The following is a 27,143-nucleotide window of genomic DNA, read 5'->3' as shown; positions in this document are numbered from 1 at the left end:
GACGTATTTTGTACCCTGGCCTGCAAATGGTCCCTACCAACCTGCAACACAAAGATAAGGGGAAAGACGACAACTTTTTATGATGCAACGCGGAAGTTGCCAGGAAGTTCTTCCTCATGCAACGAGACTTATATAAGGAGCTCCATCATCTTCCCTGATCCATCTCCAATTAATTTTACTTTACATTCATAATGACTAATCACGATGTATTCTTAAGCTTTCGCGGAGAGGATACTCGCCATAATTTTACTAATCATCTTTATCATGCTTTGATTCAAAAGGGAATCAACACTTATAAAGATGACAAGGAGCTGAGAAAAGGTGAAAAAATCTCACCGGCACTTTCAAATGCCATTGAAGAGTCAAAGATTTCGATCGTAATATTTTCTAAAAATTATGCGTCATCTACATGGTGTTTGGATGAGCTGTTGAAGATCCTAGAGTGTAAAGAATCAAAACAACAGAAGGTTCTAGCAGTGTATTACAAAGTCGAGCCATCGACAGTACGACACCAAAAAGAAAGTTTTGAAGCAGCGTTCGCTAAACATGAAGAAAAGTTCGATGATGCTAAAGTTCAGATGTGGAAGACTGCCTTAAATCAAACTGCCGGGCTATGCGGTTTTCCTTTGAAGATCAACGAGTAATTTCAACTACCTTTATCCCTCTTATCTATTCATATATTTTTTTAGTTTTGATCTGATTACATCCTTTGACAATAATATATATATATATATATTGAGAAGTTGTAATTCAGTAGAAGGGAGGGAAATTTCCGGCACACATTCACAAGTTGTAAATCCGTACCATAATCAGAAATTCCAATACTCCTAACTGAACAACAGTGTGAACGAGAAAAAAAAAATCCCCTCAATAAGACATGACAATAACAAGATTTATAGAAAACACAACACTTACGAAGCATAATGAACAATTGGACAGAATTCTTCCAACACTCCATGAGGCACTCGCCCACATAATTTACACAATTCATCCAAATACTTCTCAGGGCACTCGACCACATCCACAAGACAAAATTTCATGTGCATCCACAACACACACTTCACATATTTTATTTATTTATTTTATTCTTGATTAATTGAGTTGTTTTCCTAGTAAATAGTAATCCATTCACCACATGCTTGTTTGAAAAAAAATTAAAAAAAAAATTAAAAGAAGAGTGATGCGAGGTAATTGGAGATGATAAGTGATAAATTATTCGAATTTCACTTATCATAATTCACAATTTACATCACAAATTATTTTCAACGTTGGTCCGAGAGCTACTTACACACGAAGGGGAGAATCTCTGGATGATCACTGGCGTCCCGAGCTCTGCTGCTTCCTGTGGTCATTCCCGTCCCGTCAGCTGAGGGCGCAGTGGTCTCTTGAATGGGTGTGGTGGGTCTCAGGTAGAAAGAAACAGATCATGTGTGTTGCGGAGCTAGAGAGGGAGAGGGAGAGAGAGAGAGAGAGAGGAGAAACCGAGAGGGTGAGATAGAGTGTGAGGAGGGATGGCGGAGGTGGGTAGTCGTCCGCCTGAGAGAGTGTGACGGAGACAGAGAGAGTGAGAGGGATAGAGAGTGACGGAGACAGAGGCGGAAGGAGGGAAAGTGAGAGACGGCAGAAGGAGGAGAAGTACGCTGGTGAGAGGTAGTGGGGTGGTCGGCGGGTGGAAAATTTCAGAGAGAGACAGACAGGCGGAGACAGAAAGAGAGAATGAGAGAGAAAGTGAGAGATTGAGTGAGTGTGAAAACACAGAGAGTAAGGGCTCACCGTGGCTGGCATCTGGCGGACATGGAACGGCGAGGTGGCGGCAGATAGGGTTTTCGAACCCGGGTTTCGTGTTACAGAGGGAGAGGCACAGAGAGCGACGATCGAGAGAGATGGAGAGCGAGGATTACTGGAGATGCGGTGTCGAGGCATGGAGGATAGTGGCAGCAGATGGAACAAAACAGAGAGATAAGAGAAATCTGAGGGGGGAGAGTTGAGACCGAGAGATGAGAGGGAGATAGAGAGACAACGAGAAGCCGAGGGAGAGAAGAGAGAGGTGGTCGGAGGGGGAGGTGGCTCATGCTAGTTATAGAACTAGAAACCACTTCACGAGCAACATAGTTCTCGTTCGTGATTGATGGAGGTGTGGCAGAGAAGGGATGACACTCGGCTACGTGTGTGTTTGTGGTCACGAGAGGGGGAGGAAGGCGACAGTGGATGAGGGAAAAGAGATCAGCGAGAACGAGAAAGACGGATGACTGGGGAAGGAGAGAGGGATGGGCTGGCCTTCTCCTAAGGTTTTGGGGCCTTAGTTGTGGTCTGGGCTTGAGATTTTGGATCTGGCTTCACATTACGTATGACCAAAATGCAGATGTCCTCGGTTCATAAAAATTTGTGTTCATATCAATGTTTTTTAAACAATAGTATTTTTCAATTTTCCCAATCGAACTACGGTCTTTTTTCAATTTTTAACATAAATTAATATATATATATATAATTTCTACCTTAAGTAATTGCATATATTATGATTAGCAGCACATTCTCGATATATATTGTTAAATTAAATTGGAATGTACAAAGTAAAATCTATCCTTACTTCAGCTCACTACTCGTCTTCCATCCTCTCTCTAGGTAAAAGAAATCAAGTAACCGTCCGAGGGAGGTGGAGCTTCGGCTCCTCCCTCCCTCCCCCCAACCTTTTCTGTTTTCTTTTATGTTTTTCAATGCTTTTTCCTGAAATAAGATCGGCTCCGGAGGCCTCCACCAGAAGCTGTGACCCGAGACCTTTACTTCTTTTTTTACACCCAGCTGGGCGGAGAGTTTTTCTTTTGGGGTGGAGGTTCTCGGTTGCGGTTTTGGGCGAGATCCCTGACTGTTATGAATAGTCTTCTGTGGGATGTTCATCAGAGGGTTACGGCGTGAGTTTGAATCGGATGACTTGCTCCTGGGGATGATGGTTTGCTTGTTGGCTCGGGGTGCTTCCCGCGGGGTTAAGGATCTCTGTTTTACCATGGAAAACAGAGGGTGGTTACGGGGTGCAAGCCGAGCTGCATGGAGGTTTTAAAGGGGTTGGGGTGGAGTCCGGAAGCTTCTCATGGTGGTTACTCTTCTGGTTGGTGGCGGAACTCAGGGGTCACAGTTTTGATGGTTTTTTCTTAGTTCTTCTTTATTTTCGATTTGGTTGTTAGATCTGTTTAGATCTGGTGTTTTGAATAGGGGTTGGGAATAAGCCTCGGGTGGCTCTGTGTCCGTTTAGTCTCTGTATGGTTTTCGTCTCTGTGTGGTTTTGGATTTGGATTTGGCTCTGTGTCCGTTTAATCTAGCTGCAGTAGTTTGGTGATTGTGGCCGGGCGACGGAGACGGTGATGTAATCCGTGAGCAGGGAGTACGCCGCATCCTCCATGGAGCGGCCAAACTTTCTGTCGAAACCTGTAGGGATGAAGGGCTGAGCAGGAGCCGGACGGGGGAAGGATGCAGAGGCTTGTGGGGAGGAAGATGGGTGGCGGCGGCTTGTGTTGAGATGAAACCCTAATTGGGTTGGGCCCCCATGGCCCTACGGGCTGGATCTTTAGCTCGGGCAGGGCCTGTAGTTCTGGCTGGGCTATTTTGTTTTACCGGCCCTTAGTTTTATGTTTAGTTTTTTTGTAGTAAATATGCTTTAGTTTTTATAAATAATAAAATAGGCTTATGTCCCACTCCTCTTTTGGAGGAATGTGGGTGTTAGTCCTACTCCTCTTTTGGAGGAAGGTAGGTGTTAGTACTCTTCCTCTTTTAGAGGAGAGAGTTTGGTTATTCTCCTCCTCCTTGGGAGGATGGAGCGGATGTGTACCTCTCTTCTTCGGAAGGAAGGTTGTTTAAGCTCTGGTTTTGACAGAGCGCTTTCTCTTTTGACTTGTTGTCAGGAGAGAAGGTGTAGAAGTTTAGACAATGTCCGTCACAAAGAAATTTGTTGACGGGGAAGCTCCTGAGCAGTTGCGTTAGTTGACTTATAGTCGGGTCTCCTGTATTGATAAGTCACAGTTGTAACTTCGATTATGAATGAATGCAGATGCATTTCCCCCTTAAAAAAAAAAAATCTATCCTTACTTCAGGTTGCAAATTCATACCTTACCAAACTTACGATATAAATTGGGTGACATTTTTTTTTAACACATAAATGTCACGTACTGAAAAACTTTACTGCAATGATTAAAGAGAACAGTGAACAAAGAATGACAACGTACATGGCTTTGCTTCTCCACTATTTTTAAAGTTCCATTTCTTTTACCTTTTTTTAAGTCTTCAATTTGATAAAGACCATCTGATCTGCACCTTCTTCGATCAGTAGATTCAGCACTTATGATGATAGTTTTGGTATGATACTTATACAGCCATGCGAATTGTTACACTTTCAAAAAAAAAATTCATATGTTTATAACTATTGTTAGTATAGAACATGTGCACTCATTTTGAAAAAAATTGGATAAGTTTGAGATTTATATAAAAATAATTATTTTTTTAATAGTGGGCTTCACTTTTTATAAAATATGCAAAACTAGCACAACCTAAAATTGTATCTATCATATATCTATTTCAAATGGTAGGGTTCATTTTCCTGCATTTAGTGCATAACTTGTGCCCTGCCAATAACCTCATTTATAACATGAGAATAAAATTGTGCCTAAATCATGTTCTCATGTCTTTTAAGTTGATTAAGTCAAATTCATGAATCTTCTTTAAATCTTTTTGCTTTGGTAGGGACGAATATGAGTTTATCCAGAACATTGTTCAAGAGGTCTCAACAACCTTACCAAATAGTTTTGACTTGCATGTTGCTGAGTTTCCGGTGGGATTAAAGTCTCGAGTAGAAGATATTAACATGCTATTATGTATTGAGGAGAATGACATACGCATGATAGGGATTTTCGGTGTTGGTGGAATTGGAAAAACAACTATTGCAAAAGAGATGTATAACCGCATTACTAATCAATTTGAAGGAAGTTGTTTTCTTGCAAATGTTAGAGAATCTTCAAAACAAGATCAAGGTGGTCTTGTAAAGTTGCAACAAACAATTCTTTCTGACATTCTTAAAGATTCAAGTTTGAAAGTTAGTAATGTCGATCGAGGAATCAATTTAATAATGGAGAGAGTTTGCCACAAAAGAATTCTTTTGGTTCTTGATGATGTTGATTGTTTGGACCAATTAAAAAAATTATGTGGAAGATGCGATTGGTTTGGCTCTGGTAGTCGAATCATCATAACAACAAGGGATGAGAGTTTACTAACTAAGCATAGTGTTAGTTTGAATTATCCTATGAAGGAAATGGATCACGATGAAGCCCTCCAGCTCTTTACCCAGCATGCCTTCAAAAGTGACAAACCTGTTGATGGTTTTGCGGATCTCATAAAGGATGCACTACGTTATGCTAGTGGCCTTCCACTCGCCTTAAAAGTGGTAGGCTCAAATCTACGCGGAAGAGATGTACGTTTTTGGGAAAGTGAATTGAAAAAGTACAAAAGAATTCCAAGTAAAAAGATCTATGATATACTCAAAATAAGTTTCGATGGATTAGAGGATTGGGAGCAAAATATTTTCCTCGACATTGCATGTTTCTTCAAAGGAGACGAAAGAAAATATGTCACTAAAATACTGGACAATTGTGGTTTCTTTCCCGATGCCAGTATCGAAGTGCTCAAGGATAAATGTCTCATAACTATTGATCAATTTGACCGATTGTGGATGCATGACTTACTAGAAGATATGGGTAAAGAAATTGTTCGACAGGAATCACCCAAAGAACCTGGCAAGCGTAGTAGATTATGGTTTCACGAAGATGTTCGTGAAGTACTTGAGAAAAATAAGGTAAGATTTTCCCTAGAAATATAATTTTACTTCCAAGTTCTCTTTTTTCTCAATTGAAGCTACTTTTAAATTAAAAGAAATGGATCCATAAATACATATAAATTAATATAGATACGTACGTACCCTACACATGAAATATTTTCTCATGAATGTTGTAAAAAAAATAATTGTAGTAAATATGTATAAATAAAATCATCAAAACCAATTCCCCTTTTCCCATATTTTTCCTATAAAGGCAAAATGCTATGATTATCTTACCCATTTTTTAATATTTTAAACTGAGTAATATGTATTAAAAGAAAGAAGTATACATGACTTTGACATTTGAACGTATCACTTATTTCTAGAAATCTGCATAATAAAAATAAGGCTATCCTTTTTGAAATCTAAAATAGAAGCACCATATGAAGAAAGATGTGGCTTATGTTTGTTGTTTCATTCTTTAAAAAAAATGGGATAGTGATGTATACACGTATTTTAAAAAAAATGAAATATAATCTTGGCATGTTAAACTTGTAGTTCAACACTTGCGCAAGTGTTTAATTCTAGGGGATTTATCTTTGATTTTTGATAGAACAATTGTGCCTTCTTACATTAGGGAACAAAGAAAATTGAAGGCATATTGATAGATCTGCCTTCGGAGGACCGCAAGACACAATTGAGTACTAAGGCGTTTGCAGAATTGAAAAATCTCAGAATATTTATAAACCGTAATGCAAGTTTTTGTGGCAAATTGGAATATCTCTTTGAATCTGATAAGTTAAGAGTTTTTGATTGGTTCATATTCCCTTTGGAGTTTTTGCCATCTACTTTCCATGGAGAGAAACTCATTGTTTTAAAAATGCAAGGAAGCAAGATTAGAGATTTAGGCACGAGATCGCCATATAAGGTAAGTATCTTTATTTTTAATATGTCAATCTGTCTTACTTTAAATGTATGCTGCAAATTTCCTTTAACAATTAATATATTTTCTTTGTTTTCTTCTTTTTCAAACAGAACTTCACAAGTATAGATTTCAGTGGATCTGAATACTTGACAAAAATATCGGATCTTTCAAGTTGCTCAAATCTAAAGGAGTTGATTCTTAATGAATGTGATACTTTAGTTGAGGTTCATGACTCTGTTGGATTTTTGGATAAGCTTGTTGAATTAAGATTTTATAATTGCTCCAATCTAAAGTATTTACCAAGAAGCTTTAAGTTGCAATCTCTAGAATTACTTGAACTTAGAGGTTGTACAAGCCTCGAATACTTTCCTGAAATCATGGGTGAAATGGAATATTTGAAGCGTCTCTGGTTAGAAAGCACGGTAATACAAGAGCTTCCTTCATCCATTACATACCTCATTGGGCTCGAGAAATTATATTTGAGATGGTGCGAAAGCCTTGTGCATCTTCCAATGGACATTTTTCAGATGGAACGTCTAGAGGAAGTTGATGTCCTTTATTGTCCAAATCTTGTAAATTTTGGAAAGGAGGTGGGGCAAAATGGACAATCCATGCTATGTACACAGGCATTGCTCCTATTGCCGCCTCCAAAATCAAATTTTAGTTTGAGGAAATTAAGTTTATCTCGTAGTGGTATTGTCAGCCTTCCTCCATGGATAAAAGGACTTGTTGGATTGTCTCGCCTTGATTTGGAAGGCTGCAAGCAACTTAAAGAAATTCGACAACTTCCACCAAATATAGAAGTGGTACATGCTCCAAAATGTATAAGATTATTTGAGATTCATGATTCTGTTGGACTTTTAGATAAGCTTGTTGAATTGAGATTGAAAGGATGTTCCAGGCTAAAGAATTTGCCAAGAAGCTTCAAGTTGAGATCTCTAAAAGTACTTGAACTTGAAGGTTGTACAAGCCTTGAATACTTTCCTGAAATTGAGTGTGAAATGGGACATTTGAAATGTGTCCGGTTACAAAGCACTATAATACAGGAGCTACATTCATCCATTACATACCTCACTAGCCTCAAGGAGTTATATTTGAGAGGGTGCAAAAGCCTTGTGCGTCTTCCAATAAACGTTTTTCAGTTGGAAAGTCTATGGGCAGTTAACATCACTAAATGTCCAAATCTTGTAAATTTTGAAAATGAGGTGGGGCAAAATGGACAATCCATGCCATGTACACATGAAAATGAAATTTCATTAAGTATGGAGTTGTTCCCATTACTGCCTCCCGAATCAAATTTATCTCGGACATTTAATTTCTCATCTAGTTTGAGTTATTTAACTCTATCTAATAGTGGTATTGTTAGGCTTCCTCAATGCATCGAAGGACTTGTTGGATTATGTGAACTTGATTTGGAAGATTGCATGCAACTTGAAGAAATTCTACACCTTCCACCAAATATAGAAGATGTAAATGCTCGACGATGTGTGTTATTGGAACGCTTTTATCATTTATCAACAAAATCTTCATTCGGTACACCCGACTTAGAACGGCTAAGCAGGATTGACTTATCGGAGTGCAATAAAGTGCATGTGGATGTAGGGAATTATGCGCCAAATCCATTATTGGTTCAGGTATACATGTCTGATCTATTTGATCTCTAATTTCTTTTTGTTTCGTATATATGCCATACTTGATAGCTTGTATTTGTTTTCTAACATATATATACTTGGTTTAATAGGAACGTTTTTGGGAGAAAGATTCAAGTATGATTATATATCCAGGAAGTAGGATTCCAAAGTGGTTCAAGTATTCGAAGGAGACAACTTCATATAGTAATTCTTGCGAAATAGACATTCTTGATCATAATGCGTCCATGTGTGGGCATGATCAAATCGTGGCATTAGTTTTGTCTTTTGTTGTAAGACCTCTTCCGGAAAGAACTTCTATTACAATAAAGTACGGCCAACAGAAAATTACAAATGATACGTGGCTACGGCCTTCAATGGACCCACATGATCGTGCATGTCTACAATACATAGTTGGGAATTCTTTTGATCAGATGCTGTCAAGAAGTTACAGGGAGGGGAATAATATGAGGTTTACATTTGGAAGTGATTCAAAGGAAGCAATCTTCAAAAGTGCGGGAGTCCATCTAATATACAGGAATGAAAGTTCTTCTAACGCATCGCCGGGAGCCCTCTCCTCTGCTTCCTCCTCCAATTCCTCTTCTTTACCCTCTCAATGGAGTTATGATGTATTCTTGAGCTTTCGAGGTGATGATATCCATTATGGTTTTATTAGTCATCTTTATAGTGCTTTGAATCGAAAGGGAATCAGCACTTGCATAGGTGACAAGCTTAGAAGAGGTGAAGAAATTTCACCTGCACTTTTTAAGACGATTGAAGAGTCAAAGATTTCGATTGTTCTATTTTCTAAAAACTATGCATCACCTATATGGTGTTTGGATGAGCTGATGAAGATCCTACAGTGTAAAGAATCAAAGCAACATAAGGTTTTACTGGTATTTTACAAAGTCAAGCCATCGACAGTACAACACCAAATAAATAGATTCAAAGATGCGTTGGATAAACATGAAGACAGGTTCAAGGATAATGCTAAGGTTCAGAGGTGGAAGGCTGCCTTAAAACAAGCTGCCGATATATTTGGTTTGCATTTAACTTGCGATGAGTAAGTCCAACATGAACTCTTATCCCTCTATTGATTCATATATTTTTTGAGTTTTGATATGACGATATATGTATGTGTATATATATATATCGTGGGTGTGCATTCGTTAGAATTAAATCCTTGACTTGAGACTAGGCTTCAACAACTTTTGTTTCCATATATTCTTAATTTGAAAAACAAAAAAATTTAAGATAAATTACAAAATTAATATAACTTAAATCAATAAAATGCTAATGAAAGCCATGTTCTGAGACTAAGATGTCAATCATGTTGTATATGTATGTCAAGTTGGAACATTACCAAAAAAATCAAGATAAATTGAACTGCTTTAGTCAAAATTACTAGGTGTATTTTCAACAGCCAACTTTACCCACCAAAATGTAGAAGCCCTCAGTTCAGAAAAATTTGTGTCCATATTGATCATGTTTTTTATTTTACATAATAACATTTTTCAAACTCAAACTGCTGTCTTTTTTATTTTACATCATAAATTAAAAAAAATCTAATTTATACCCTAAGATATTGCATATATTTACCCGTTAAATTGGTCATTTGGCACATTCTTCATATATATATATATATGTATACATATAGTCAAATTAAATTGGAAGGTACAAATTACTTTAGAATGCAAATCATTACCTTTTTAAATTTATGGTATAAATTAAAAATGGTGATAGTTTGGTGGTGGAAAATATTATTTTCTTATATTTTATTACACATAAAAGTCAGGTACTGAAAAATAAAAAATTACTGCAACAATTACAGAAAATAGGGAACATGATTAATGACAGTTGTTAGTCCAATCCCTATCACCAATACAAATTAAGACCGCATTTAGTACGTACTTGACTTATGGTCAACCCATAGGAGGATTGGGATTCAGGTCGACACGGATATGAATTGTACATGCTTGCGCGCGCCATTTATTACATGAGAATAAAATTGTGCCTAAATCATGTCCCCATGTCTTTAAAGAAGAGGAAGTCAAATTCATGATTTTCTTTTAATCTTTTTGCATTGGTAGGAACACATGTGAATTTATCAAGAAGATTGTTCAGGAGGTCTCAATCATGCTACCAAATCATACATGCTTCCATGTTGCCAATTATCCGGTTGGGTTAGAGTCTCGTATAAAAGATATTGATATGCTCTTACAGATTGAGATGGTTAATGAGACCCGCATGATAGGGATCTTCGGTATTGGGGGAATTGGTAAGACCACTATTGCAAAAAAGATGTATAACCTCATTGCTGATCAGTTTGAAGGGAGTTGTTTTCTCGGAGATGTTAGAGGAAAGTCAAAACGAGGTAAGAGTGGTCTCATCCAACTTCAAGAGAAAATTCTTCATGATATCCTAAGAGATCCAAATGTTGAGGTTGGTCATGTTGATCAAGGAATCAATTTGATACAGGAGAAACTTTGCCGTAAAAAGATCCTTTTGGTTCTTGATGACGTTGATGATCCGGACCAATTAAAATATCTAAGTGGGAGATCCAATTGGTTTGGATTGGGAAGTCGAATAATCATAACAACAAGAGATAAGCGTCTACTAGTGCAGCTTGATTTTGGTAATTGGAAAACATATTCTATGAATACATTGGATCCTAAAGATGCTCTTAAGCTCTTTTCTTGGCATGCCTTCAGGCGTGACCAACCGGATAATGGTTTTGTGAAACTCACAAAACTTGCACTGCAATATGCTGGTGGCCTTCCACTCGCTTTGATTGTCGTGGGCTCAAATCTACGTGGAAGAGATATACGTTTTTGGGAAAGCGAATTGAAAAAGTATAAAAGAATTCCAACTGGAAAGATCTATGAAATACTCAAAATAAGTTTCGATGGATTAGAGGATTGTGAACAAAAATTTTTCCTCAAAATTGCACGTTTCTTCAAAGGAGTCGAAAGAGAATATGCCACTAGACCGGACAATCATTATTTCTTGTCTAATGCCGGTATCGAAGTGCTCAAGGATAAATGTCTCATTACTATTGATCAATTTGACCGATTGATGATGCATGACCTGCTAGAAGATATGGGTAAAAAAATTCTTCGACAGAAACGCAAGCGCAATATATTATACTTACACGAAGATGTTCATGATGTACTTGAAGAAAATACGTACGGTAAGATCATTTGTCTTGGAAATATAATTCTACTTCCAAGTTATCTTTTTTCTCAATTGAAGCTACTTTCAAATTAAAAGAAATAGAAAAACTAATAATTTTAGCAAGTGTTGAACTATATTAGGAAACTTTTCTTCAATATTTGATAGAAGGCTTGTGAATTCTCTCACTAGGGTACAGAGAAAATACGTATTTAAAGAAAGAAGTATGCATGACTTAGACATATGAACGTACTCAATTATTCCTAGAAACACCATATGAAGAAAGATGTGACTTATGTTTGTTGTTTCCTTCTTAATAAATGAAATAGTGATTTACAAACGTATTGTACAAAATATATATATAATCTTAGCTTGTTAAACTTATATATAGATCATGAACATTTGTGCAAGTGTTGAATTATAGGTAATTTATCTTTGATTTTTGATAGAAAACTTGTGCATTCTGACATTAGGGAACAGAGCAAGTTGAAGGCATATTGATAAATATACCTTGGTGGGACAGCATGATACTATGGATTCTGAGGTGTTGGCAAAAATAGAAAGACTCAGAATATTAATAATCAATGAAGATTTCTCAAATAGGTTAAGAGGTCTTGATTTGCCATGTTCTTTTCATGGAGAGAAACTCAATGAAAGTGTTTGTGGCATTTTGAAGTATCTCTCTAATGAGTTGAGAGTTCTTAATTGGTACAAATGCCCTTTGGAGTGTTTGCCATCTAACTTTCATGGAGAGAAACTCACTGTTTTAAAAATGCAAACAAGCATGATTAGAGATTTAGGCACAACATTGCTATCTAAGGTACGTATTTTTATTTTTCATATGTCGATCTGTCTTACTTTTAAGGTATGCTGCAAATTTCCTTTAACAATTAATATATATTTCATTTGTTTTCTGCTTTTTAAACAGAAATTAACAAGTATAGATTTCAGTGGATCTAAATACTTGACAAAAATATCGGATCTTTCAAGTTGCTCAAATCTAGAGAAGTTGATTTTTGATGAATGTGAAAGTTTAGTTGAGGTTGATGATTCTGTTGGATATTTGGATAAGCTTGTTGAATTGAGATTGGCACGATGTTCCGGCCTAAAGAATTTTCCAAGAAGCTTCAAGTTGATATCTCTAAAAGTACTTGAACTTAAAGGTTGTACAAGCCTTGAATACTTTCCTGAAATTGAGTGTGAAATGGAACATTTGAAATGTGTCCGGCTACATAGCACTGTAATACAGGAGTTACCTTCTTCCATTACATACCTCACTGGGCTCGAGGAATTATATTTGGGATGGAGTGAAAGCCTCTTCCATTAAACATTTTTCAGTTGAAACGACTAGAGAGAGTTAACATTAAATTTTGTCAAGAGTTTGTAAATTTTGGAGAGGAGGTGGGGCAAAATGGACAATCCATGCCATGTACATAGGAAAATGAAATTTCATCAAGTATGGAATTGCTCAAATTGCCGCCTCCAGAATCAAATTCCAGTTTGAGGTATTTAAGTCTATTTTGCTGTGGTATCGTTAACCTTCCTCCATGCATTGAAGGACATGTTGGATTGTGTGAGCTTGATTTGGAAAACTGCAAGCAACTTGAAGAAATTCTACACCTTCCACCAAATATAGAAGAGTTAAATGCTTTTGGATGCGGGTTATTGGAATGCTTTTCTCATGTATCGACAGAATCTTCATTCGGTACACCGGACTTAAATGGCTAAGAAGGATTAACTTATCAGAGTGCAATAAAGTGGATGTGAATGTAGGGAATCATGCGCCAAATCCATTATTGCTTCTGGTATATAAGTCTCATTGTCTATTTCTCTAATTTATTTCTCTCTGTTTGGTATATATGCCTTATTTTATAGTTTGTATTTGTTATCTAACATATATATAGTTGATTTAATAGGAACGCTTTCGGGAGAAAGATTCAAGTATGATTTTATATCCAGGAAGTAGGATTCCAGAGTGGTTCAAGTATTGCATGGAGACTACTTCATATAGTAGTTGTATTGAAATAGAAATTGATCATAATGCGTCCACCCGTGGGCATCAGATCGTGGCATTAGTTTTGTGTTTTGTTGTGGGTCCTCTTCAGGAAAGAACTTCTATCACAATAAACGGCCAGCAGATAATGAGGTTATGGACTTCAATGGATCATCATCGTGTATGTCTAAAATACATGGCTGCAAATTCTATTGATAAGATGCTGTCAAGAAGTGACAGGGAGGGGAACAATATGAGGTTTACATTTGGAAGTGATTCAGAGGAAGCAATCTTCAAAAGACCAGCAATCTTCAAAAGATCAGCAATCTTCAAAAGTGTTGGAGTCCATCTAATATACAGGAATCAACTTTCAAAGACAACATATAATGAGGTTATGGACTTCAATGGATCATCATCGTGTATGTCTAAAATACGTGGCTACAAATTCTATCGATAAGATGCTGTCAAGAAGTGACAGGGAGGGGAACAATATGAGGTTTACATTTGGAAGTGATTCAGAAGAAGCAATCTTCAAAAGATCAGCAATCTTCAAAAGTGTTGGATTCCATCTAATATACGGGGAATCAACTTTCAAAGAGATACTAAGATGATGGTGAGAATGACTTGGAACCCGATTGGAACCCACAACAGAAGAGGCGGGGGATCTTCAAACAGCTCTAGCATTATGAAAATTCAGGGATGCTAATGATGATTTAAGTAATGAAGATTTGGATTTAGAACTTCGACTTGGGTATGTGATAATAGCCTAATTGTGCAAAATTTTACTAAATTAAATAAAGCATTATTGCAATTTTATACTGTTAATTCTTATATTTTTATTAGTTTTGAAATATTTATTTTTTTTACTTAAATTTGAACTTTATCTTAATGGAGGAATTGAAGTTCGGAAAGGAATCAAAGTTGCAGAAGGAATCAAAGTTGGGAAAGAACTATAACCATAACAGAGTTTAAAGGTAACAAGCTTGTAGCTATTTTTACATTTCGAAAGCAGTGTAATTTTTATTTTTCTTTAGTTTCATTTTAAATATTGCTTTGATATTTATTTACATTCATATTTTAGAATTTATTTTCGTGAATATGCCTAGCTAAATTTTCAACTAAGGTTAAGGATGAAATCTCATTAAAGATTAGTAATATTATTTATGAGATTAAGTTTTTTTGCAATTATTGATTCGTTCAACAATTTATTGTTCCTGTTTCATGTCAATTAAAAGGGATAAAATTCTTGATGTCAATTCAATCATATTTTTCTCATGATCTAGAATAATATTAATCAGTTGAGAGCCTGGTTCATAATTTTATTAAAAATAAAATTCTCTGTTAATAGTTCATAATTTTGGGTTTCTCGGATTTGATAAAAGTCCTCTTAGGTAAGAGCCTGTATTCAGTTCTAAAGTGATATTTGGTCAAGCTATTATGGTGTTAATGATCTAGAACAGAAAATGGGTTAAAAAATAAATGTTTGAAGATAGGCTGATTTTCCTTTAAAGAAGCATGATTATGTCATATTACTAGACATCATGAGGCATGAGTGCTCAGGGCAATTTTAAAAGTATTGCATGCATATTTATCAATCAAAACCAGATATGAAAAAAGTTTGTTGAATAAATCCTTTCACCATTAGCATATTTAGAACTTCAATTGCATTATCTCATGGTGACTCGTGAATAAGCATCCATTGATATTCAATGTATCTTAGAAAACATTTTCATGGGAAATTAGTACTCTTTTAAAGGTATTTTTTTAGTTTAAGCGACACATAATGAACCTATCTCGAATTGTTTTGCAATGGCTCAAACCTTGCATTCACAGGATGTTTGTGCAATTTGTAGCAAAGTAATCTCCTCGACCACTTTACTAAAATTTCAATACATATATACACCAGGAATATTGAAACAGGTTCAAAGGCCTCAAAGAATATGTTTTTAGACCAAGACTAGATCTGTAAAGGGAGATTTAAGTGCCTTGAAAGCTATGTTTTACAGACCTAATGACCATAAGAAGGGTAAGTTGAATAAGGTTAGAATTGTACAGCATAACATAAAAGGAATGAGAAGTGCTACTTTAACTACGGTCTTTTTTATTTTGCACCATAAATTAAAAAAATTAAAATCTAATTTATACCCAAAGAAATTGCATGTATTTACCCATTAAATTGCATATATTTACTCATTAAGTAAAGTTTATCTATAGTACTTTAGAATGCAAATCAATACTTTTTGAAGCATATGTTATAAATTAAAAATGGTGGTGGTGGGCACTTGTTGGGGTTTGTATCATGTTGCTTCTTTATCAAAATCAAGTCTCCTTACGGCACTTATTACTTTTGTATTTTGGAAGATCTATATCTATCGAGGAGTGATATTATTAGTCTTCCCACATGCATCAAAAGTGTTTTTGGACAAAACCACCTTGTGTTGACGGATTGCCTGCATCTTAAAGAAATTCTAAGCTTCCACCCAATATAGAGCAAGTGCATGCTAATGGATGCACCTCACTGGAAAGCTTTCCAGAAGCAAAAAAATGTTCCAATTCAAGTCTTCTCTCTCTCTTCCCTTGCCCCTTTCTCTGTGTCTCTGATGTTTGTTTCTTTTGCTACATGTTTGTGTGTGTTTTGATTTATAATTTTATTGTTGAGACTTTGTGATATATATTTGGAATTGGTAGGGACATCTAAATGACTATGTTGGCGGCGTTATATTTTAGGGAAATACGATTCCTGAGCTGAATCATGTGAAATAAATATTGATGAGAGTCTCTGTTTGGATGAGAACAGAGGAATTGCTCTGTGTGCTTCATCGTTGTTAGCATGCATCATAGTGTAATTACTAATTAAGGATCTAAGAGAGACTGAATGTACAGTGGTCATTTTCAATATCTATTTATTTTTTGAAGTTTGAACCATGTTGTACTTTTCAATATCTATTTATTTTTTGAAGTTTGAACCATGTTGTACATTTCCTTTATGCTAATATCTAAATGTTGAGGATTTCTCTGATTGTCATTCAATTGGATTGCTCGATGAGCTTGTTCCTTTCAATCTTAATCAATGCAATAGCCTCAGGAATCTTCCCAGAAGGCTCAAGTTGAGATCTTTAAAATCATTTGACCTTGAAGGTTACTCAGCCTTCAAAGCGTTCTTGAATTTGATTATTCAATGAAAACTTTAGAATACATTAGCCTTCCCTACTCTGCTTTCAAAGAAATATCTCCATCCATCGGGCATCTCACTGGGCTTCGGGTTTTATATTTATGAAGTTGCCAAAACCTTATGCATATCTCAAATTACATTCTTCAGTTGGAGCAGCTAGAGACACTCTCTCTTGGAGCTTGTTCAGGGCTTGGTGAGCTTAGAAAGAAGGTGGAGGGTAAAGGACAGTGCAGTATGCATTTTTTTAAAGAAGCATGATTATGTCATATTACTTGACATCATGAGGCATGGGTGCTCAGCGCATGTTTTAAAGTATTGCATGCATATTTATCAATCAAAACCAGATACGAAAAAAGATTGTGGAATAAATCCTTTCACTGATAGCATGTTTAGAACTTCAATTGCATTATCTCATGGTGACTCGTGAATAAGCATCCATTGATATTCCATGTATCTTAGAAAACATTTTCATGGGAAATTAGTACTCTTTTAAAGGTATTTTTTAGTTTAAGTGACACAAAATGAACCTATCTCGAATTGTTATGCAATGGCTAAAATCTTGCATTCACAGTATGCTTGTGGAATTTGCAGCAAATTAATCTCCACAACCACTTTACTGGAATTTCAGTACATATATACACCAGGAATATTGAAACGGGTTCAAGGCCCCAAAGACTATGTTTTTAGACCAAGACCAGATCTGTAAAGGGAGATTTAAGTGCCTTGAAAACTATGTTTTACAGACCTAATGACCATAAGAAGGGTAAGTTGAATAAGGTTAGTTGTTTAGGCTAGTTGAATAAGGTTAGAATTGTACAGCATAACGTAAAAGGAATTATAATTTTCTTAGTCTTTTCGGGTTAACCAAATAGGATATCTATTGGACCTGATTTCTTATCACTTTTTTTACCTTTTCAGCTTTCTATGAGACTATGATCACCTCTTCCCATACTGGAAAGGATGCTGGATGAATTGTTATACTAGGCATTTGAAGGTCACCATTAAAAGGTTGAAATTAATGACCAAATTTATGTGTGGAGGGAAGAAAGGTAATGTGCGTGGAGCTGGTCTTCTTAACATTTGTGGCAAATGCATGCATTGAGATGAAATTAATAAATTCTATGCAAGTTAAGGGAATCTGAACTGTTGTTGATGTTCTTTTTCATCATACTGTAATTGTTGATCTTCTTGGGCTGCATTTGTCAAAATACAGGGTAAATGCTTAAGGTCTCTAGTTTGAGAAATGACACAAATCAAAGATCCTAAAGCTCTAGATGGGATTATTATCATATTTTTTACTCGTCTCAAAATTCGAATGAAGTCTTGAGGAAATAATAATCCCTGCCATGAAAACATTCCAATTCCTTAAATTCCAGCAAATCTGCCCCTGCTTACTGGTTACCAATCAGGTCATGGACTAATGCATAATGAAAGACTTCTATATTAGTATCACCAATATTGGCCTGTCATTTTGTGGTTATCTTGCTAGAGCTCTTGTATCTAATCGCGCCTAACTTGATGGCTAACCGTATGTGGTAAAGGCAGTGACAGAGGTAGGACTTTATTTCAGTAGGTGCAAAATCTAAATGAAATAAAAAAAAGTATGAACAATTTTTCTTTTGTAGAACATTTCTTCAATTATAATGACGATAAGTTCTTTACACTTCTTCAGATGAGGATGCATTGCTACATGTAATGGATGCCAACTGCAGAACATGCCACTATTCAATATCAATACTGTTTCATTCCAAAAGATTGAATTTATTATCAATACCATAAACACAAACATTAAGAGCCTAGATTGTTAAATGGGTTTCTGCAACTGAAGATCTGTCAGGTAGGGTAGAGTTTTATTAATCACTTTTCCTCTAGAAAATCCTACATATTTATTTTTTTTATAATTTTTTTTTTTTTTATTCTTGTTCTATCAGAAAATGTGCACAATGGATGAATCGGTTAGTTATTAATGCTTGCTAAATATGTTATAATTATAACAAAATATGTGTAATTAGTTAGTAATTGGTGATTTGTATTTAAGCATTCTAATATTGTGTATTCCGTTCTTGCCTGAATGGCAAAAAAAAAAAGTTGAATTTGCTAATTCCTTACAAGTAATCAATTACTAATTGGTGATTTCTACAAGCAAGTGCATTCTAATGTTGAGTTTGTAAATACCCCACAATTAAAGGGTCTTGCCCAAAGTGAACATGAATTAATGTTCTTTTTAAAAAAATCTGACCCCGAATTAATCTTTAGAAAAAATACTTCAGCTACAAAATGATTTCATAAAAGTAAATTTACAAACTAATATAACTTGATGTGGTACGTTATGTATCTACTTTTATTATAAAGTAGATCTAACATATCGTAGTCATATCAATTTATATAGTTATTTTTATAGGATATTTTTGTGACCGTAGCATTTCTCACTTCTATAATCCGCCGCTTTGCAATAGTAAATCTATGATATTTACAATTTCATCGAGCTTTGGGACAGACCCAACATTTAAGTGTTTAAATAAACAAAAATTTCAACTTCCTTTCCTTTTCTTTTTTTTTCCCCCGTTTGTTTCAAGAAATAATGTCACAATGAGTTGCCTAGATACCAGTTAAAAGGCCTGCCAAATTAGTGAATAAATTTTATTTATGAAGTCCAATATTTTCCAAAAAAAAAGAAATAGAAAATTTAATCAAGACCTATATTTGAGTGCTGTAAAAGTTGATGGTCATGGTTATTCATCTTGCTCTACAGCTTATCTGTTTGCAACAAAAACTCTTACATACTTTCTGTACCAGAACTAGGATCGCTTCTCACTTAGCTGGAAAGCAAAAATTAAAGTGATTCTCAAGGGTTTTCTTTCCAATTTGAAGGTCGGCCGGATATATAGTTCTCATCTAATACATACATGTACATCTCATGCAAATAAAGACTTTGTCAACCTCTAAACCCATTAATTCCTGTGTCCCCTAACAGCCTCGCAATCTCCTATTCTTAGCACCCCCCTGTCTCTCTCTCTCTCATGTCATCAACCTTTCCACCATTCTTCCAGGCCTTCCTAACCCTTCTGTAGCACCCATTGTCATTGCAGCAACCCGCTCCAAGGGCGTGCATGCCGCCCCGAGCTAAGGCGAGTGCTATCCTACGAAATGGGGGCACGCACGGATACGCCATCGTTGCATGCTACTAACATGTTTTTGCATGTCATATTTGTGGTCTCTTCTTCTGAGGCATCAGAATTAGAAGCCCTCCTAAAGCTCAAGGCCTCCCTTCACCCCAGTGACGCATTAATCAGCTGGAATGGCTCAACACCACCATGTTCTGAGCATAATGTAAATTGGGTTGGTGTTAATTGTGGGGAAGCAAAAGTTAAGGGTTTACGACTCGAGAATATGGGACTAAATGGTTTCATGGATGTGGACTTGCTCGCGTTACTGTCGAATTTTAGAACCATAAGATTCATGAAGAACACCTTTGATGGTCCATTGCTGGATTTAAAGAAGCTCAGTGCATTAAGGTCTGTGTATTTATCAAACAACCATTTTTCTGGGGAGATTCCTTATGATGCTTTTTCGGGTATGTTGCGGTTGAAGAAAGTGCATCTGGCGCATAATCAGTTTGCTGGCAGTATTCCTACATCATTGATAACTTTGCCAAAGCTTTTGGAGTTAAGGCTTGAGGATAGCCATTTTGATGGTCAGATACCAGATTTTCAATTGAAGTCATTGAGTTCTTTTAACGTATCCGGCAATGAATTGGAGGGTCCAATTCAAAGAGCCTTAGTGGGATGGATTCAAGCTCCTTCTCTGGTGAGTCAACTTTTTATGAGATCATCTGTGTATATATATCTGTATATGTAATGTATCATGTGCATGTACATGTATATGTACTTACACAAACATGTTTCTTCAGTTGTATTTATTCTTCAGAGTTATCAGAAAATGGCTGCTTCTAACAAACTCTAAGGTACAAAGTAATAGTTACAAATCTTTAGTCTTATGTTTTGAACTAAAATATTGATTAAGCCTATAAGTGATCTGTTGGATTCTATATTGTTTTGGTAATTAAAATAGAGAGTATTGTTTCCTATAAGATTAATTGTAAGATCTATATCTATATACTCAACTTTTCAGTTGAATATAATTTCTGAACATATATGATCATCTCAAGGCTTCATTGGCATCTAGCACTTTCCACTCTAATATTGGACATTGATTAGCCAAGTACTTAAGCCTCCAAAGAACTGAAAACCCACATGAAACAATGCCTAAAGCCCACATGTGAATATATACAAAGGTAAATATGTTTGAAAACATTCAGGCAGTGATGGTTTGTCCCATCAATGGCAGGAAATTTAGAGCTATGTGGAAAGCTTATGGGTAATTGCAACGAAGGCTCAATTCCAAGTATCCTAGTGATTGTTATACTTGCAACGATGGCAACAGTCTGCATAGGTATAGTGGTCTTCATCAACCACAAGAGGCAACCATCTGCTCCAGTACAACCATCAAACTTGCAAAAGAAATTAGGCATAAAGGAATCGAACGAATCAGGGCAAGACTCAACAAACCGCAGAAATACCAACAAGGTTGAGAATGTGAAGCTGACCTTTGTCAGGGAAGATAGGGAAAGGTTTGATATGCAGGAATTGCTTAAAGCCTCAGCTAAGATATTGAGCGGTGGATCCTTTGGGTCTTTACAAGGCTGCCTTGCACAATGGACAGGTGATGGTTGTGAAGCGGTACAAACAAATGAATAATCTGGGGAAAGAGGATTTTCAAGAGCATATGAGCAAGCTAGGGAGGTTGGGACACCCGAATCTGCTTCCTCTGGTGGCTTACTACCATAGATAGGAAGGAAGAGAAGCTCTTGGCATTTTGACTATGTGCAAAAGGCCAGCTTGGACGTTCATCTATATGCTACACTGATCTCCTTTCTAAAATATGTTTGCTCACATGTGCATGTATATTAGTTCATGAATTGGTAGGTCCTCTGTATATGTTTCTTTATAAACAAAGAATTTTTGTCATGCATATACACATACATACATACATACATACATATATATCATATCTGCCTCTGTTGTGTAATCACTTTCAATGTGTTCACTGACATCATTTTCAATGCAAAGAAGCACTATCACATTGTCCAATAATACCAATAGTCCTTCTAATTATAAGCCAGTTTGGAGGAAAACTTTGTCATTCTTCAATTTACTGTTTATAATTAGAAAGCAATACTCAATCTGGTTGAACAAAGTCCGCAATTTTTTATTTTATTGTTCATAGCCCCGAGACAACCTACATAGCCCTTTGTTCATGCCTCTTGCTTTTCCATTCCTCCTCTGTTTTGTTCAAACCACAAGTCGGCAACTTATGGCCATTAATTGGTCTCTCTCTGCCACATATTGAAGATGTTCAACCACACCGAATGCTAAACTCTTGGCCACGATATTCAGTAACTGTTTAACTCTCTACCTCACTCTTGTATGGACTATTATATTCATTTGGTTAGATGATGTTGTGTTTTGAGTGTTTAAACACGGTTTGTCAAGGGGCTTATGAGTTTGAACTTATGAAATCACGAAAATGCTTTGTCAAGGGGCTCATGAGTTTGAGAAAATATTTTTGAACGTAGAAACAAGAGAAATTAGTTCAACCTGCTACTTGATGAGGTAGAATAAAATTCTGCTCTGTTTTTGGTCTAGGCAATTCGGTTTCTATTATAGTTTCTACTATAGATTTAGCTCTATCAATTCCTTTACCTGAATCCCTTTTTAATAGGTTTAAACCCTCCATTTTATACTTCAAACCATTAGAAATCAGTGTTTATTTGTGAGCCACCTTAAACCAACGTGAACAACCATAGATTACACCAAACCAGTAAAATCTGCAGCAGTGAACTAACAACCTATTTCACCTCTTCCTCAACTACTCAACTCAAGCCTCTTGTAGCTATTGAACTTGCCTCATTCTAGACCACCTCAAGAGGTAGCACAACCACCATAGAAACACCAAAGACGCAGGTAAGTTCCCTCTTTTAATTCTGTCCAAAACTGTAGCATAGCAGCAAACTCTTTCTGCAATGCGTTTCCTCCTCTAAATTTATGTAATTAATTCTTTCCTATTAGTTTCTGTTTGGTTGACTCTCTAGCTTGTTTATCTCCTTTTGATCACTTCTAAATACTTGCTTGTGTAATTAGGAATGTATTAGAAAGAGGGAAGGTTTGAAAACAAGAAAATACACAAGCTCTTGGCTGTCCTTCCAGTGCAGAAAAAATTCAGCAACTTCAACCCTTGATTCCTATTAAGTTTTAGCACCTTAGTTTGCTTTTATTTCATCTCTTCAACTCAGCCTCAATATGTGACATTAGGACTACCAAATGACCTTAAAATCTCAGACCAAAACCAACACTTAAGTAGCTGAAACTGAGGGGAACAGCAACACACACAACAACAGCAGAGAGTTGTAAGAGACAGCAGCAGTAACAGTTTCTCATTTTGTTTTCCCTCTCCTTCTCACATGTAATCTCTTCTTACTCCAAGGATCCTCATCTATACAATATATTGTAGTCCAGTGGATAAAATATTTGAGCTCAGAATGAAGCAAAACAGAAAACAAAAACATCCTATCTGCAGCAGCAGTTTTCATATTTGAACCCCTCATTGTTTACTCTAATTTCTAATGCTTTTACCTCTCAGTTCCTCTTAACTCAAGCCTCCTCGCCTCTAACTTCATTTGGTTGAGTAGTAGAAAGTATGGTGGAGGAAATGATAATTTGGAGCAAGAAAACATCTATGTTAGTTGCAATTTTATAGTGTTAATTCTTATATTTTTATTAGTTTTGAAATATTTATTTTTCTTACTTAAATTTGAACTTTATCTTAATGAAGGAATTGAAGTTTGGAAATGAATCAAAGTTGCGGAAGGAATCAAAGAAGGAAAAGAATTGTAACCATAACAAACTTCAACGGTAATAGACTTGTAGCTATTTTTACGTTTTGAAAGCAGTGTAATTTTTAATTTTCTTTAGCTTCATTTTAAATATGGATTTAATATTTATTTACGTTCATATTTTAGAATTTATTTTCATGAATATGCCTAGCTAAATTTTCAACAAAGGTTAAAGATGAAACCTCAATAAATATTAGTAATATTATTTATGAGATCAATTTTTTTTTTTCAATTATTGATGCGTTCAACGATTTATTATTCTTGCTTCATATCAATTGAGAACGATAAAATTCTTGATATAAATTCTTGATATAAATTCAATCATATTTTCATGATCTAGAATAATTTTAATAAGTTGAGATCCCAATTCATAATTTTATTAAAAATAAAATTATCTGTTAATAGTTTTTTCATTGTTTAGATTAATTTGCATATTTAAAATTTATGAATTTTAATTTTCATTGTGGGGACAGAGAGAAGATTTTGCTTTTGAGTTGTTGGTTTTTCACTGTTTGAACTGTATAGCAAGTTGTGGCTTGATTTCTCAGGATTAGGAACATTCATGGTGGATAAGACAATTTGTGAATTGTAACAATTTATTGCTCATTATGACGTAACCAGGATATTGCTCCTTATGGTGTAACCAGGATATTGTTCTTTTTTGTATAACCAGGAAGTTGCCTTTGGTTGGATTGTTCATTTTAATGTAACCAGTTGTTAATTGCAAAGCAGTGTCAAATGCAATGGTCTTTGTCTTTTTACCAAGTTTTGTATTAGTATCTGGCTATGTTTTACTGTGAAGGATTAAATATGTAGAGACATAGCATGCATGCAGTCTTGGAGAGTCTGATGGGCATAGTTCACAAAAGGAGACCAATAGGCATGCAATCTTGAAGTGGTGCTGCTCATCACTTCCACCACTCACTAAGTTTTTCCTTGGCTCCTTCATTCTTGGTGGCTCAAATCATTCGGCAGTTCCTCTTCTGTGCGCAAATGGCAAAATCAATAAGAATATTGGCTCATTGAAAAACAAAAAAGAGCAAATGGAAGTGTATTTTTCACAAGATGGCCTAAGCCATGAATTTCAAGGCAGTATATTTAACCAAATCTACCAAAAAATATAAAGGAGAATGCTATACCAGACTTCCGAGGAAAGGGTCAATTTTTTCTGTTTCATCATCTGCAAATTTCTTCTTCATGTCCTCTGTTTCTTGAAATATGCCTTAATATTATATACCCATATCTGACTAACTCAAGAAAATTAAAGCCATGCATAAAGACTAATAAGGCTAGCCAAGACCTCATAAACCCCCAAAAAACAAAAAATCACAGTAAATAAAATTCGAAAGAGCGAAAGGAAAATAAATACAGGACAAATTTTTAACATACACAGAAAATTATGTTGTGTGGTTCCCTCTTATGTGGAGGATGGCCCGTGTAGGTCCATTAAGCCCACATGGAGAGAAGGTTTAGACCCAGTTTAATTAGGTTTATTAAAACTTAAGTACTGCTGCTGCTATTAGCAGAAAGGAGTGTGTGAAAAAAAAAAGGAAAAAAAAAAAGAAAAAGAAGAAGAAGTAGAAAGACGTGTGAGAGATTGGGGAGAGGAAGAGACAGTCAAAAACAGGGAAGTTCGTCCAGTTTCAATCAAACACTTTGATCAGGGTCGTTTGTGGTCCGATTGAGTTGAAGTTTTTCAGTCACGTTTAAAACTCAAGGTTCTATAATTTGAACGGTGGAGATCGGATTCGTAGCAGTATTTATGGTGTTCGAGATCATGAACAGTAACAAATTTCTTTGGTGAAATTTCTTCTATCACACTGTTTGGTTGCCAAGAAAGTGTTTTCTTGAGATTATTGTTAATTGTATGCCTCTAGTGTTATCTAGAGAGAACATTTGTGTACACATCATTGTTGATAGTGGAAGGTTTAACTGAACTCGGTCCCGTGGTTTTTCCCTTTTGCATTAAAGGGTTTTCGACGCAAAAAAAAATTCTTAACTCTTTGTATGTGTGTGTGATTTTGTTTTAAATTATTCTTTTTTACATTACTTTCTAACAGATTCACACAAAGTATGAGAGAATTATTTTCGCTATTTGGTAATTGATTTAATTATTCCAAGTTGCTATTAAAATTTCTCCCAACAAAATATAGGGATATAAGAAAAACTAAATAAAAATGAAGAGAAAAACAAACAAATTTTAATAGACAATACACCCAAACCAGGGAAAAATATGATTGAACTCATGACATTACTATATACCTTCAGTTTCGCCCCCCAACAGGCTCGTCTGGACAATGGGAAAGGTTGGAACACAGCGGAGACTAAGATATGAACCCACATTTGTTTCAATACAAGTCAAAATAAATGAAATCTTCTAAATTTTGAATAGATCAATGGTGATTACACTTAATCTGAATGGTGCTTAATTTGTTTGTGGATCTTTGGCAATTTATCTCTAGTGGACCTAAGCGATTTAGAGGAATCTTGAGGTGGGAGGGATGCTTATGGCTCTAAGAAAACCAGAACGTGAAATGAATGATCAAGTAATCATTAGCCATGGTGAGAGGATTACAGATGGCAATCCAAATAGGAATTGGGGAGATAATTACAGTACTTGGTGAGCTTACAAAGATGGTGAAGGGTAAAGGACAGTGTTGTATGCCCTCTGTTTTTTGTTCAACGCAACTAAAAGTATTTCTGAATTGTCTTTGTTTCGCTTTTGTTCAAAGTTTCTAGAAAATTTAGGATAAGAATCGATAACTTGAGTGAGGAAGATGGTTTGTAGGGATCTGTCAAGAAGGTTATCTGCAGAGCAAGTCTTGAGTAAGTTCTGTTCTGTTTTGTGCTTGCATAGAAGGTAATGTTTATCACAAATTAATAAAATATTGGAAGTAGAATTGGAGTTTTCACAACATTTACCATCTCTTATTTAACAATATATATATATATATAATCATTTGATCTCTTATGTGAGTGATTTATTTCCATTGAAATCTTGTGTAAAAAGCTTTACTCACGGCTTTTCCACTCATGGTTATCACAGGAAAACATGACAAATATTTGTGTCCAGTCATTTCATTGGATTGGATTAATGACAAATATTTTTCATTACACTTAGAAACAAATATTTTTTTTCTTTGCCAGTTGCTGTTCTTCAGTCCCAGTTGATATTCTTGATCTAGATGAATTAGAAACTTCAAGAAAAATTGCTATATATGTTTCATTTGTCAGCATATAATGCTCTTCAACTTCATGCAGGAATTCCTTTGATGGGGATAGAAATTGTCAAACTGATAACAATTGTTTGTTTGTGCAGCAATAAGCTCTTAGTGGGGAAGGCTTGAGGGGATTTCTGAAAGGAGTCATACAAGGAGTAGGTGTGGTGGATATATATATTTTGATGGAGTTGGATATATAGCCATTTTTATTCTTGTATCAATTCTATTATTGCTGTCATTCTTGTGTGCTTCTACTTTGCAATTTGTAAATATTTACTGTTATTGAA

General features: G+C 35.7%; 2 protein-coding genes across 15 annotated transcripts; both read left to right on the top strand.

Moving 5' to 3' along the window:
* LOC122296931 (disease resistance protein RUN1-like) lies at positions 1 to 7,183 on the top strand (the record flags this gene model as incomplete). Its single annotated transcript, XM_043106724.1, has 4 exons — positions 1 to 640; positions 4,729 to 5,833; positions 6,432 to 6,722; positions 6,830 to 7,183. Coding segments are annotated over exons 1-4 (2,199 nt in total), but the record flags the coding sequence as incomplete, so codon positions are not given.
* On the top strand, positions 7,150 to 27,143 carry LOC122296454 (TMV resistance protein N-like). Of its 14 annotated transcripts, XM_043106193.1 has the most exons (10): positions 7,150 to 8,353; positions 8,461 to 9,410; positions 10,438 to 11,537; positions 12,447 to 13,323; positions 13,435 to 14,262; positions 14,415 to 14,485; positions 15,418 to 17,732; positions 18,356 to 20,490; positions 21,031 to 22,138; positions 26,955 to 27,143. In XM_043106193.1, exons 1-4 carry the CDS (start codon positions 7,232 to 7,234, stop codon positions 12,476 to 12,478), a joined length of 3,204 nt encoding a protein of 1,067 aa, XP_042962127.1. In that variant the 5' UTR covers positions 7,150 to 7,231; the 3' UTR covers positions 12,479 to 13,323; positions 13,435 to 14,262; positions 14,415 to 14,485; positions 15,418 to 17,732; positions 18,356 to 20,490; positions 21,031 to 22,138; positions 26,955 to 27,143. The 14 variants fall into 14 exon arrangements, with proteins under 14 accessions (XP_042962127.1, XP_042962129.1, XP_042962116.1 ...); XM_043106195.1 differs by lacking the exons at positions 18,356 to 20,490; positions 21,031 to 22,138; positions 26,955 to 27,143 and having other exon boundaries at positions 15,418 to 15,537; positions 17,602 to 17,974; XM_043106182.1 differs by lacking the exons at positions 18,356 to 20,490; positions 21,031 to 22,138; positions 26,955 to 27,143 and having other exon boundaries at positions 15,418 to 17,446; positions 17,602 to 17,974.

The sequence above is a fragment of the Carya illinoinensis genome, chromosome 15 (genome assembly GCF_018687715.1).
Source record: "Carya illinoinensis cultivar Pawnee chromosome 15, C.illinoinensisPawnee_v1, whole genome shotgun sequence".
Taxonomy (NCBI): domain Eukaryota; kingdom Viridiplantae; phylum Streptophyta; class Magnoliopsida; order Fagales; family Juglandaceae; genus Carya; species Carya illinoinensis.
The sequence above is the reverse complement of the archived record's forward strand: the minus strand, read 5'-3'. Positions and strand labels throughout refer to the sequence as shown.